This window comes from Amborella trichopoda, chromosome 4 (genome assembly GCF_054954075.1).
Source record: "Amborella trichopoda isolate Santa Cruz 75 chromosome 4, AtrichopodaSantaCruz75HAP2 v2.0, whole genome shotgun sequence".
Lineage (NCBI taxonomy): Eukaryota > Viridiplantae > Streptophyta > Magnoliopsida > Amborellales > Amborellaceae > Amborella > Amborella trichopoda.
Genome location: NC_142339.1, coordinates 48189266 through 48204379, shown reverse-complemented (window position 1 = coordinate 48204379; position 15114 = coordinate 48189266). Strand labels below are relative to the sequence as shown.

The window sequence follows — 15114 nt, the reverse complement described above, 5'->3', positions numbered from 1 at the left end:
CATCACTATTTTCATGCAAGGATATGAAATACGGAGAGTGCTTGTTGATAATGGGACATCCCTAAATATATGCCCTATGAAAACGGTGAAGCAGATAGGCAAAAGCCCGGATGACTTCGAGCTGTGTCAACTAACTATCACTGCGTACGACGGGACTAAGAGACAAGCTGAAGGCATACTGCCTCTCACACTTAAGATCGGCCCGGTCGTCCAAGTGATAAAGTTTTATGTCTTAAACATAAAACCTTTAGTCAACAGGCTTCTAGGAAGACCGTGGCTGCATGAAAACCTCGTGGTCGCCTCTACGCTCCATCAATTCTTTAAATTTCCAACGGAAAATGGTGTCGCGAAGGTATGCTTTGAACCCCTACTTGTCTCAATCCTAGCATACATAACGGGAAGCTAGCCGTAGGGGTCGAGCTTGGAGAAATCCCACTCGCTTCCTTCGAGCAAGCTGATTGTGCCACCTTACGCCTCCTCAAATTTTGCAAACTTCCACATCGATGGAGGACATTATCCAATGTCAACATCGATATGGTTTCGGATCTCTCGAAGCTTAGCACATGCTTCTCTCCCAAGGCTTCCAACCAGGCCAAGACTTGGGGAGTCAAGGGCAAGGTGTAACGAAGGCGATTTCTAAATCACCTCAAGCCAAAACTAAAAACGGGGGTCGAAGAGGACTCTGGTGTTCTCTCACTTTATTTCAAAGCCGGATGAAGCCTTCAAGCTATCCAGGCTTTGTATCCGGAGGCATTCAAAGTCTCGATCCTCTCGATGCCCGTCCTTCAAAATGGCCAAAGGTGATCCTTGATCCCCAACAGGGAATAACTCTTCTTCCACATCTCAACACACAAGAACTGGGAATTGAAGACCTTTTTGCTAACATGGATTTGAAGGTATGCACAATCGGCTCTAACACAGTCAAGTGTGCTCTACTAAAACCCAGGAACGGAATTGTCGATCAGTCCTCTATCTCGAGAATCGCTGAAAGCATACCAGCAGCACCTTCAAGTCCCGATGCCAAAAAACGGATAGGCGCAGGGTGGCCATCTAACCACCTTGCCCTTCCAGTCCTCAACATTTCTCTCGCGAGTCCCATAAGGGATACCTCTTGCGACATTTCAAAACGTGAAAAATTCAAAACATGATGAAGCTGATAATAATGAAAAAGAATTTTCAAAAAATGGCGCTCACTCAAGATAGCCCAATAACGGTGCATAATACCCGAGACAATGAATTGGACGACCAAGATGATGATCAAGAGATACCTCTTGCAACATTTCAAAACGTGAAAAATTCAAAACATGATGAAGCTGATAATAATGAAAAAGAATTTTCAAAAAACGACGCTCACTCAAGATAGCCCAATAACGGTGCATAATACCCGAGACAATGAATTGGACGACCAAGATGATGATCAAGAGAGTCAAGAGTCTGAAGAAATCTCTCAACCTGAGGAACTTACTTCCCATGTTGAGCAATTCAAGAAGAGGTTCAATGGTGACTCAGCGGCTATCATCGAAGAGACGATTGACGTAAACCTAGGAATTGATAAGGACCTAAGGTTAACCAAGATTGGAACCTCCTTATCTTCTGAGGACCGGAAAAATGTGATTGCCTTTCTCAAGGAATATCGCGATGTCTTTACCTGGTCGTACGATGATATGCCAGGGCTATATCCCACATTGGTACAACATCACCTAATATTCAACGAAGGGGTGAAGCCTGTAAGGCAGAAACTCCGACGTCAAAAGACCCACCTCGAGCTCAAAATCAAAGAAGAAATCGACAAACTGCTGGAGGCAATGTTCATTACTCCCGTTGATTATTCACAATGGTTGGCCAACATAGTCGTACCCAAGAAAGACGGGAGGATCTGAGTGTGTGTCGATTACAGAGACTTCAATAAGGCATGTCCCAAAGACAATTTTCCGTTACCAAACATAGATGCCTTGGTCGATAACACTGCAGGTCACGAGATGTTGTCATTCATGGACGGCTTCTCGGGTTACAACCAAATCCTCATAGCAGAAGAAGACCAAACCAAGACGTCATTCATAACGCAATGGGGAACCTGCTGTTACAAAGTCATGCCCTTCGGTCTCAAAAACGCAGGAGCAACTTATCAACGGGCAATGACTAGCATCTTCCACGATCTAATGCATACCATTATGGAAGACTATGTCGACGACATTCTGGTTAAGTCAAAGACGAGGTATGATCATCTCACCAACCTGAGAACCATTTTCGAAAGACTCCGGAAACATCAACTCAAATGCAATCCACAAAAATGTGCCTTTGGAGTTGAATCTGGCAAATTACTAGGCTTTATAGTAAGCCAAAGAGGCATTGAGGTGGACCCATCCAAAATACGAGTCATCACTGAAATGCCTCCTCCTCGGAACATCAAAGAAATCCGTGGGCTTCAAGGTCGCATACAAGCCATAAGGCGTTTCATTTCACAACTGGCGGATAAGTGCGCACCATTCAATAGACTCCTTAAGAAGGACACCCCATTCAAATGGGACAATGAATGCCAAGAAGCATACGATCAAATCAAGGAGTACCTCACCAAACCTCCCATCCTTAGTCCTCCTAATCTAGATAAACCCTTGTTCCTATACATGTCAGTGAAAGACAAGACCATGGGGGCAATGTTAGGACAATAAAACGACCATGGAAAACGACAAACGATATATTATATCAGCAAAACCATGGTCGACTATGAGACAATATACACGGATGTGGAGAAACACTGCTTAACACGTGTGTGGGCCATGCAGAAACTAAGACATTATGTCTTATCTCATTCAGTCAAGATTTTGACTTGAGAGTCATTATATACATTTAAATTCACCACATAAACCCAAACTATATTAAGAAAATTTTAATGGATGAACCGGAAGGTTTTTGAGAATCAAGTTGTAGCTGTTACTGCAAATGAAAATATGGGTATTGGGATCTCCCAATCCCAGAGGCGATTCTGCTCCAGATCTTGCTCCAGCATTTCATGAGGGAAATATTCAAGGAATGACAATTTTTAAATTTTTGGATCTTGATCCCAACAATTAGGGATCCAAGTTCGATTCCCAACTTTTTGATGGTTAGACTATTCAATTTTTTTGGGAAAATTAAACTTTGTATTCTCAAAATAGTTTTATTTCTTATTATTATGCTTTCTTTCTTCTTTTTACTTCTTAGTGGAAGTTGTAAAATTAAACCATGTCGTAATTCTTGTGTGGTCCTAGAAGGTTGGGAGTGAGATCCCCAAAAGGTTGGATAGGGATCATCTAGCTTTTTGCAATCCCCTGCTTTAGATCCTTAAATCGCTTCCGATTCAGCACATGATTCTAACAACTATGAGCGTGGCACATCCAAATGCAGGCATTGTCTCAAGTTGCTATGGGGTTTTATTGACTTGTTTTATTATTTTATAAAACCCTGAAAGAATTGGTATAAGAGCCTTGAGTCCGATACATCATGACACCATTAAAAACATCTATTGTGGAGTGCATGGATCAAATGTTTGAGAAAACAAAAACAAGGGTCTGGAACAAAGCCTTGGTAGAATAATGTAACACGTGGTACGAGATCTATTCAACAGATTTGCATCATGTGGAACAAGAATGTGAATACATTGAAGATAAAAAATAGCCTCTAATCCAAGTATCAACTAAACATCACTTCAAACTCCACTGATAGATATTAAAGAACCCATCAAACTAATCATAAGATATGAAATATAATTCCTTGAAAGTGAGACAGGTTTTACAATCATTACAAATTGCTATAAGAAGCTCCAATGTAAATGATCAATTATTTGGAAGTTATAAGAGATGGAGTGCAGGGACAAATGGTGAGATTACACCATCAATTATTAAAAAGGCCTTTGAAGGGTGCAATGAATTCAACAAACTCGAGATCGAGCTTCTCCTAACCCCAAGACAATGATGTAATTTATTATTATTATTATTATTTTTAGGAGGCTAAACTTGGGTGGGGATTATATGATATTTGATTTTTTTTTTATCTTAGGGCATATATGTGTTTCTTTTTTTTCTTTTCTGGTTTTTGTTCTTTTTGTAGAGATTTGAATGGTGGGTTGCAATTTTAATTTTTAAAAGATGAATAGCTAGGGTTTAATAGTGATTAGAGTTTCTAAAGGAGCAAGTTATGTTATAGGGTTTTCTTCTTAAAATATGTAAGTGGTTGATTTTAGGTCTTATGAAAAGAACTTTCTTTGGTGTGGACTCCCCTACAAACCCAGAGAGAGGGCATATTATCTGACTTTTTCTTTTGTGTTATTCTTCTGGTTTGTTTTATTTTCTTCTTCTTTCTCCCTTGCATAAATCCAGGCAATACTGATGGATTTCAACTGCAGTAGTGAACAAGCAGTCCACGTATGTCACGAAGCACATCGATTTGCTTGTGGTGAATCCATGAGCGAAGATAATGCTTAAACAAAGGGGATTCGAGATGGGCCGGTTCAAATGAATTGAATGCCAGAAAGAAGCCAATAATGGAAAATTGATGGTCGTTTTTCCTTTTTATTCCTAGTTCGAAGGTAGGAATAGAACTCTAGACATCATGTTGTGGCACCTCATAACATAGGCCTAGAGACCAGTCATAAAATTAAAGAAAAGGAGCGTGTGGTGGCTTGTTTGAATTTTGGTACAAACTTCAAGGGTTTGAACCCATGACCTTCCTCACTCAAACTAATATGTTTATCACTTAGCCGAAGCATAATGGACACCTAAAGGTGCTAAGTAATGGGGCAACTGCCTCCATTTTGTTACCAATTCAATAGGTAGGGAATTTGAAATGAACAAAATATTGCCAATAAAATTAATGGTACATTTAGATCCTGCCACAGATAATAAGTCAAGACATGATAACAAATCATTGAAGAAACATTCACCATAATTTCGATAAAAAAGTGGAAAACAAACACTTAATTAAAGAAAAAGCTTGAGAAAACCCAGGTGGTCCATCATTAAAAACACACTTGAGAAAGAACCATTATTGTTGTAAAAAACTAGCTTGTGACAAGGGTTTCAACTTGAAGTTTTCGGAATCTCAGAGTTGTCATTTCTGTTGGGTTTTGGTTGTTAGTATTGCATCTCATGTCTGCAAGTTAAGGACATTGAAGGTCATGACTCATGCCCAATGTTCCCATTTGATCGATTTTTCATTCAAAAACAAAACAAGAGTTAACGGATTTTGCAATCATGTAAAAGAAGAGAGAAAACCATTGTGCTCCACTTAAGAGAAAACTCAAGATTAAGTATTTTACAAACCAAGGAAAATAATGATAGGACATTGAATCCTCTACAACATATGAAATGTCAAAATCAGAAGTTTGTTTATGAGAGGCTTTGTTTGATGGTTCCTCCGAATACAGATACAGGCACGAACTTAGATGGCTTGGTTTGCCCCATTTTAAGTACACTTTCTCAGGTAGAAAATGGGAATATGGTGGAAGGAGTTGTTGGCATCACCAAAGGAAGTGTCTTAAAATTAGCTTCCAGTCCTGCTTCATTTTTTCTGTGAAAAGAGTCCTCTGGTTATTTTGCTGCCACAGGGTAGTCTTGGAGGTTTGTTTAGGGGTTGCTTCGGGTTGGCTGAATCAGGAAATGCTTTGACTTCAGCCCCTTGGAGGAAGATTTTGAATATTTTATGAAAACAACATAAAATTAAGGGCAACAAAAAAGAAAAAGGAAAAACATGTAAAGTACAGTTACATATAGCTTCAAGGGCCAAAGTGCAAAATAGTTTTCCAAAAATTTACCTTTTAATGATTTATCTTACAAAAATAGATGTTTGATTTATATTTTTTTGTTGATAAACATTGGTTAGTCGATCATTTTTTCGCCCTCTAGAATTTAGAAAAACTCAATAAAATCAAAGTCACTAAAATTCTACATTCATTCATATGCATTGTGAAACCAATGTCCAACAAACCTTTATAGTAGATTAAAGCCCTTGAATCATTGAGGTTGAAAACCATCCATAATCTCTCAATGGATAGTGAACTAATAAGATTTAGTAATCCACCTATGGCAAGATTGACGGCTCTGATTTTTGTCGAAGGCATGTCTTGACTGTTGGCTTGCAGCAGATCTGATTATTTTCGTTTTTTTGTGTAGATCGTGGGGAAAGGGTCCTCTACCCGATAGAAATAGAACTCAAGGTGTCATGTTGTGGCACCGACCACCCTGAGCACCTATGCTTGGAGCCCATTCCTAAGCTAATCTGATTAATGGCTCTCAATTTGCTTCTTCGACCTCCCATTTATTGGACACTTATAGACACCATCAATTAGTGGATTTGATATTAAAAGGAGGCTTTGATTGTATTCATCCTTATCTTCTATGCTCTATCATAACTTCCTTTATTTGAATTCCTCTTCATGAGAATAGCTCCCTTTGAATGAGTTGATCAATTTGTTAAAGAAGTTTATGCCAAAACGAGGGTAGATATGCCTTCCACATCAGACATTGAAGAAACTCACACCAGATTCTCACTTACTAGCTTGAGATAGTGCCCTTGTTAGGGGCCCATCAGGTTGCGTGGGTTCATGCTCCACCTGAAGAATCTTCAAAATTAACCACTTAAAAGGCGAAACGTTTGCTTTGAGCTATCCACCTGCTGTGGATGATTACGTTATTCCTCTATTTTACATTTCACTATAGTGGAGCTTTCTCCTTTGGAAGTAAGTGCCTTTTCATCCAAAAAACATGACCTTGTTCTCATTTCTTGTCATTTTCTTAAATGAATATTAGGTAGGATTGGAAGGGACTGCTATCTGCTGAGGAATTCAATCTGTTGTAATGTGCCACCAATCTAATTGGCTGCAGTCTATCATGCTTGCTTGTGTCAATTACCAGCAACCAAATTACTTCTAAAATCATTTTAACACTGCCATTTTTCCCCGTCTTCATATAACTATGCCATGTTCTGTTGCTTTCCCTAGAGCTTTTCGATTCCTTCAGTTAATAGGTCATTTCTTTCCAATAAGTTAAGACGTATTTAGACTCAATCCATGGGGTAGGAATGTTTATCTCTTAGCTTCTCTAAATTCTAGGGAAATGAACAATTTTGAGAGTCATGACATGGTTCAATGAAAAACATTAGCAAAAGACACGTGCCACTGTTGACTCCTAAATAAATTTAAGATGTATTTATGTGTCATGTTGATTGTGTCACCGAGAGTCTTGTCTAAATTGAACATCTTTTACTGAGTGGAACTGATAATGCCCCAATTCAGAGGGCATAATCAATCCCATGTTGGTAGGCACAACTTCCAATGTGCTTGACATCCAGAAAAGAAATGCCCTATGTGTCATTAAAGTCCAACAGAAATGAATTCTAAGCTTTCGAGAAATTGAGTTAGTTGAAACCCTTATCATATGCTAGATTTTGACAAAGATGCGTAAAGTGTGCTTGTTGAGTGTGTATTCTCAACTTTTTTCTTTTTTTTTTAACTGCTTTCCCCAGTTTGAAATTATGGTGACTTTTTCCCTGAAAAACTGGATTTTGTTTCTTTTGTTCATCATTTGTGGCTAGATCTCAGTGTGTCGCTGATTTAATTTCAGCAGGTGTTCTATTTTAAATTGTGCTGCCAGTTGAACTGGTGGCGATGTGGTAGCAATTGTTTCGATTGCATTTGCACCTTTAAATGTCTTCAAACCAGAAAAAATGCCAGTAGTCTTCCATAATGTACTTCTACTCTGGCATCCTGTTCATTTTGATAAGTGTTCGAACTAACTTTCATCCTCACTCGAGGGATTCGTGCACAAGCAAATGGTTGCACTTTGTGATAATGAAGAATGCTTATTCACTGTTGGAGCTGGAATTTATTGCCGTTGAAAAGCCTTACAACAGTCAATTGGAGAGATTACTAGTCTCTTGGCTGGTCATATTTAGCTGGCAAATGAGAGCTTTGAATAATTGGTGTCACTGGTGACACTGCCAATGCCTAAGGTGCCTGCCCTAGTGAATGGGAATTAGAGCATGGGACCAGCTGTGGTCAAAGTGTTAAAACCAATGTGTTTCACATCATAGTGCATCACTTATATTCCCGGGATTTAGGTTTGATAAGGTTTTAAAATTAGCCGGACTAAGACTGAATATATGGAATGTAAGTTTAATAGGAGTTGAAACGAGGAAGTAGTCAAGATTGATGGCCAAGAAATAGTCTTTTCGATACTTTGGGCCGATAGTCCAGGAAAATGGAGAGATTGAGAACGATATCGCACATAGAATTAGAGCTAAGTGGGGGAAGTGGAGATGTGCATTTGGCATTTTATGTGATCATTGCATATCAATGAAGCTGAAGAGGAAGTTCGATAGGACAGTTGTGAAAACAGCTTTGTTTTATGAGACGAAATATTGGGTGATCAAGAAACAACATATCCATAGGATGAGTGTGGCTGAGATAAGGATATTGATGGATGAGTAGCAAGACAAGAAATGATAGAATTCGAAATGAATACATTGAAGGGAACTTAGGTGTGGCTTCAATAAGCAATAAGGTGAGGAAAAATAGACTTAATTGGGTGGGCCCATATGTAGCGTAGACTCAATACAACACTGGTTAGGAGGTGTGGTTTGATTCAAGTGAAAGGCTCTAAAAGAGCAAGAGAAGGCCCAAAAGGACATGGATGTAAGAAATGAGAAAATTTATATGAGGACTTATGGTCTTACTAAACAGGATTTGTGTAGCCGACCACAAGTAGTTGGGATAAGGCTCTGATGATGATAATGATGAGAAGTACATAAACCATTTTCTTCTAAAGCTCTTGGCTCATTCACGTAAGCATTTTTCACACAATCCAGCTTATGTGGTGTTTGTAATGTATATAATGACCCTAAGTCATAGCTTAAACGGGATTCTCTATTGGTTCGTTTTCCGTTTCACTCGTTTTCCTTTTAACCTTTTTTCAATAATCGTTTGCATCTTTGTATTGTTTAAGTGTGGTTTCCCTAGTTAGAGCACTCATAGTTATTGTTAATCTCTTTGTAATTAATGAAATGTTTTCCACTATCTTAGTGTCTTCATTCCTGGTTTCAAAATATGGCGTATGCATTGAGCATTATTTTTTACTTGGTTAGTGTGTTGGATTGTGTCCGCACTGCATTCTTTCTAGTTCTTGTAAGCATTCCTTGTTCATAATATTGTTTGTTAAAATGGAAATTAAACTCTATGTACTTAGTATACATATAAAATGTTGGGTTCTGTGCAATTCAGATAGCACCAATCTTATCAACATGCAAAGGACCAGAGGACACCAAATATAGCTCAGGTTGCAAAGATGGAACTAGGGCAAACGACCTTGTCGACATTGTCATAGGAATCTATTGTGAAATTGTGAATGTCAAGGATAGAAAATGTGTTAACTCAAAGTGGCCTTTACATAGACTACTGTGATGAAAAGTTTTATGAATTTGACCCAGACAGGTTTTCAATATGAACAACATTGAAATATCTGAGCGTGATATGATAATGTAAACGAGGCTAAGGGAGAGGTCAACAAGACAATCCCCATGATTACTGGAGCATTTAGATATAAGCTCCAATAGGCATATTAGCCACCTTGTGGTCGATGAATTGAGTAAATTCATTGTCTCATACATAGTTGTGCTAACAAAACAATAGCCATGTGAAGACCTATGTACTTTAATTAACCTGAAGTTATATACAGTGCATATAAAGCCTGTGATGGCCAAAGATCCTTCATTGTAAGCTGTGTTAAAAAAAAATATAAATAAATCCAATTTGGAATGTACCACTTGCATCACTCTCTACAGAGGTCATTGATATGTAGAACACTCCCCTTAGCTGAGTGCTTGGTGAAGAGAGTGACTCTTTGCTACTAACCACCTTTAATAGCAGTAGCACACTTCAGAAGCTGTCACACCAAGGCACATGCTTGTGACTGTTTGCTACTAACCAACTTATCAGCTTTGGCTGGAAGTTGATGTCACTCTTTACATCATTATTTTTGGCACAAGGACATTGATGAGAGCCTGGGTGAAATGGATGTAATTGTGTGACTACCAAAATTGTGTGATGCTTCCATATTTCTCAGAAGATACGTGCATCTTTTGTATGTTAACTCAAGAATAAGGAATAACAAAGCTCAATTTACCTGAAGTCTATATTGTCTGTGAACATTAATATATTCTTCCTTGCCGCAATGATATTGCAGGTAAGAGTAGAGGGAACCGTGGAGAAAGTTTCAGATGAGGAATCGGACAAATACTTCCATAGTCGTCCTCGAGGAAGTCAGATTGGGGCGATGGTTAGCGAGCAGGTTTGCCATGCTTACCACATTTGGCTTGTCTTTGGATCATGGATGCTCCATAAAAGTTTTAAGAAGATTTAACTTTATTTTTGTGAAGGTAATATGAAATTATATGGATTTTGCATGCAGAGCTCTATAATACCTCGAAGGGATGTGCTCCACCAAGCGTACAAAGAATTGGAGATCAAATTTGCTGATGGGTCAGTGTCACTTTTAACACAAATGCTGTTTCTAGTTTTCTTTTAGCATCAGTTTTGTGACTTTTAGTAGTAGTCATTAGTCTTTTAGTGTATTATCTGGAAAGAATTAAGTCTATGTCTACTATTTCTTATCAAATATGAGTATGTTATACCCCACAGTTTCTGCTGAAGACGATGCTTCCAATATGGTAATGTCCGTCATGTGGCTTGAAAACTATCTCCTCAGATTTATTTCAGCCGTAGCTGCTAATTTTATTTACAAAAATCCTTTCCTTTTGTGTGATGGGAACTAGACTTCACATAATTTGTCCCAAGCACGGGTAAAGCAGGTGGGTTGCGTTAGGGAGGCAGCTAGCATAAAACTGTACCACATCTTACCATGAATCTTGAGAAAAAACAGGATTCATGTAGCCGACCCCAAATAATTGGGATAAGGCATGGATGATGATGATGTGTGTATATACCATGCATGGATTTGTATTTTTGAGATAGTTTCTTTGTTTCATAGGAGTCCTTAGTGCCACTTTAAATTAAGCATATTTCATGCAAGCCTGTGATTTGATGGACACAGCTCGGGATAGGTTAAGTTGTCTAGGAAATAAGAGTAAACTTTATGTCGTTTCCTCACTTGAACAAACAATAACCATCAGTGATGTGAATTCAACCGACTCTACCATTTTGTTCAGCATTGGAATTGATGGGATTGTAGTAAGGGAAGTCTTTTTAGCTGCACAGACACAATCAGCTCCTATACGGGGTTGTCTTATCAAAGTTTTCTAAAAGCATGAGGCGTTGCCTACATGGGCGAGGGGCCTTGGAAAAAAAATTGAAAATCCAATTCTAATCCCTGTTTTCAAGCCTAAAATTGAGTCTGAAGAGCAATGAGGACTTGAAGTAGGGCCCATCTGCTCAGTCTTTTCATCTTAAAAGGGCGATAATGGTTATATTACACTGGGTCTGGGTGCTTGGGCACTCTTTACTGTGGTGTGTCTTGTCACTTCTGTTGATGTAACTACTGCAAGGAACTTGGCCATTGTAAACTTAGGTCTATCAAGAAATATGAAGGCCTTGTTCCTTTAGCAGTTGTTGCTAAATTCCTTTTGACTACATCTCGTCCTGCTTCAAGAGAACCCAATAGCCACAATGATATGGGAACTCTACTTATTAGAATCTGCTCCAAGCTCTTCTGGCTTTTTTGGACCTTTCTCTTAGTGCAACGAGTACTCTAGACTAGTTTCACAAGTTTCCTATCAAGTACTATTAATGTCATTTGATTGAGATAGCCTAGATGGAGATTTATCAAAAAAAACCTAGATGTTAGATTTGGGTTCTCCAATCATATAATAGTTAATCTGCATCTTCTGTCAGATTCATGCCTTGTTTCTGATTATCATACTCTATTTACTGCAAGCATCCTCGTTGTCTATAACTTACAGGATCAGGTTCACCTGCAGATTTGGTGAAAATCTCTGATTTATTGTGTTCCGAGTTTGACTATGGATCTTGTTATGGTTCATCAAACGACCTAGTAAAATACCTTGGTTTATCCTTTCTAATGTCTATGATGTGAAGTGTTACTCTGTTGTGTTGTCAGGATACCTTAAGCTAAATTGTTCTAATTTTATGCCAATCTTTTAATATTCCTCACTCGGAAACTTTGACATGGGGCCCTTGGTCATTGACATCTAGGCTGCATTGTAATTGACATCTAGGCTGCATTGTAACTTTGTGCTTCTGGCTACTTTCTGCTGTCACTGTCTTTTTACAAGAATTGCTGTTCTGCTGTCACTGTCTTTTTACAAGAATTGCTGCAAGTGCAAGTTCTTGATCACATGGGCTCTTAAATGATTAAAACAACCAGTACCATTTACCGTTTTTTTTTCCCCCTCTTTGGTGGGTGTTTTTATTTTTATTTTTTATTTCTTTATATTTTTTTTTTTGGTGGGGGAAGGGGAGGGTTTATTGAGCAGAAGAATCATTACATCATAGAAACTATTAGAGCTCTCCTTGAGTCATTGTTACCCATCAGAATCTTGTGCTTAGTCTTGTGCTTAGCTATGATGTCATTTAAGTTTTTGATTGGTAGCTCCCAGAGAAAAATTGTACTGGCAGATAAAGTGGTTTGTAGTCCCTGTTTTTTATTGGGTTTGATCAATGCTTTCACCTCCCATGAGCAATAAAAGTTATTTGCACCAGTTGCTAAATGTGTTGTTATGATATGAGATCATCATCATCATCCGAGGCTTATCCCAATTTGGGATTGGCTACATGAATCATATTCTGTCATTCTGCTCTATTAAGGGCTATATCTTCAGTCAAACCATAAGCCACCATATCTCTTCTCACTACTTTCATGCATATCCTTATAGGTCTTGCCTTTGTCCGTTTAGAGCTTTCCACTTGAACCAAATCGTCCTCTTAACTGGTATTGTATTAGGTTTACACTGTACATAGCTAACTCACATAAGTCTCCTTTCCCTTATACTTTGATATGAGATATGCTCTTAATTTTGAGGGATGAAGTTATCAGTCATCGTGAAACCAAATGTACACAATATGTCATGATGTTGGTTCCCTGAGGGTGTTCCTCTATGGCTATGTTACTGGTGAGGCTCCGTTTTAGTTCTTAGAGAGAACATGGGTAAGAAGGGGCCATGGTTGCTCAATGACAATATCAAATAATTACAATGCTAAAATTTAAGTGCTAGAGGACAAACCTATATTCATGATGTTTGTTCTTAGCTTGCCAGGTTTTATCTAATATAATAACCTATTGATGTTTTCATTTTTCATCTATTTCTAGAGATCTTGGTTTCGAGTCCGCCCACCTCTTTTTTTTTTTTTGTTGTTGTTATTTTTACATGTGTGCTTAGGGAGAGGATTCATCACTTGAGTCTATTTTCTGCTTTATCTTAGCTTTCGATGTGAATGAGCATAATTCGCTAAACTCCTTTTGACCTATAATGCAAATTAATGGTTATGTCCTTAAGTAGACTGAAATGTAGCCATACTGAGATGAATATGCAGAAGTGTGATCCCAAGGCCCAAACACTGGGGTGGTTTCCGGCTAAAGCCAACATCTTTTGAATTTTGGCAAGGACAAACTTCCAGGCTGCATGATAGGTAGAGTTTTCCCTCCCTCCCTCCCTCCCTCCCTTCCTTCCTCCCTCTCTCTCTCTTTGTGCCTGCGTGCACGTGTCATTGTGTTGGAGAGGATGATAAGTGATGTCTTTACGTTCTTTGCTGCTTACATCAGGTTGCTCTACTCTCCTGTGGAGGTCGATGGAAAGCGAGTGTGGCGTGTAGATCGCTTGGCCCCATGACTAAGGGTTTCAATCTCTGCTCTATAAAGTTGACATTGAATAATAAAGTTTAATTTCTATGTATCTTCTAGTTTAAGAAAATAAGACTTGTCACTCTCACTGACCATGTCATGTGTTGATAGGATCACCATTCTTGTTAATATTTCCTTTTTCTATTCTGATTAGATTACCATTCTTCTTTTTAATCTTTCCTTTCTCTTTTCTGAATTATGTGAATGCTATTACTTGATTTAGTTGTGAGGGATCATATCGGGTGCAAAAACTCTATTCCCAGCCATCGTATTAAGAGGCACCTGTAAACTTCTATTAGCCGGTACTGGTTGGACACATTGTGTCATGTATGGTGGCTAGATATGAAATGTGCTCCCTTAGACTCTGTTTGGAGGCACATGTAAGTCATCGACTCGACTTGACTTACAAACATGGGCCTTAATGAGCTATTCGGTAGTGCTCATGGTTATATGAAAGCAGTACATTTAAACTGGATAAGGGAAAAACTTTACGTAACCGTTGCCAAAGCCGCATTCGCCTCACATTATGGGCATAGTGGCACAGTCTAAAATGTATAAAAGAAAAAAAAGACCCAAGCCCTAGAGGTATTTTTTATAGGATAAATGTACAACAAGAAGGCCAAAATCATCATTGATCGTTAGATTTGAAATCAGGTGGTTGATGATGTATTAATGTTTAAGCACAAAGTCCAAAATAAAATTTATCGAAAGTTGTGACTCACTTTCATATATTTAATTTCATATCCAATAGCTACAAATGATTGTGATTTCTTCATATAAAAAATAAATGATTTCATAGGATATAGTCTTTTTTTTTTTTATGGCCATTAAAGAAAACCTGGATGGAGAAGTACCGGCAAAACACCTAGTTGACGATTGTAGTCCGAAGCTTTTCCACAGGGCGCTTTTCACATCTGAAATGTGGTGCAGGAGGAGAGGAGAGAGGGAGAGGGTGTGAGAGAGAAAGGTCTATGGAGGCAGAGTGATCTCATCTCCAAGTGGATTTATTTGTCACTAGTCATTGCCCCTGCCCCAAAAACAAATGCTTACGTAAGTAGCCCCTATTCTTGAACAAGCACACCCGGGATGAAGGCCTAGCTTTTAAGTTAGAGAGAGAGACAGAGAGAGAGAGAATCCCAAATGAATTATTGGGTACATGTGTGATGTAGCACGTGCAACTTCATATGTTAAGTGGGTCCCCCAAACGTGGGGTCTTCTTACTTGATGTTTGATACCCAACAAAAGCCCTAAAGCCAAACACCCTACACTCAAA

At 38.6% G+C, this 15114-nt stretch overlaps 1 protein-coding gene across 8 annotated transcripts in view; it reads left to right on the top strand.

Annotated features, from left to right (window-relative positions):
• LOC18431048 (pyridoxin (pyrodoxamine) 5'-phosphate oxidase) overlaps positions 1-14092 on the top strand; it is a 33789-nt gene extending 19697 nt beyond the window's left edge. For all 8 annotated transcript variants that reach the window (XR_016054628.1, XR_016054629.1, XR_016054630.1 and 5 more), the window contains 4 exons: positions 10212-10316; positions 10437-10507; positions 13535-13630; positions 13764-14092. Coding sequence is in view for 4 of the 8 variants with exons in the window: in XM_006841181.4 (XP_006841244.3) it covers positions 10212-10316; positions 10437-10507; positions 13535-13630; positions 13764-13830 (339 nt within the window). In the remaining 4 variants the exon portion in view is untranslated. The remainder of the gene's footprint in view (positions 1-10211; positions 10317-10436; positions 10508-13534; positions 13631-13763) is intronic.
• Positions 14093-15114: the final 1022 nt, after the last annotated feature.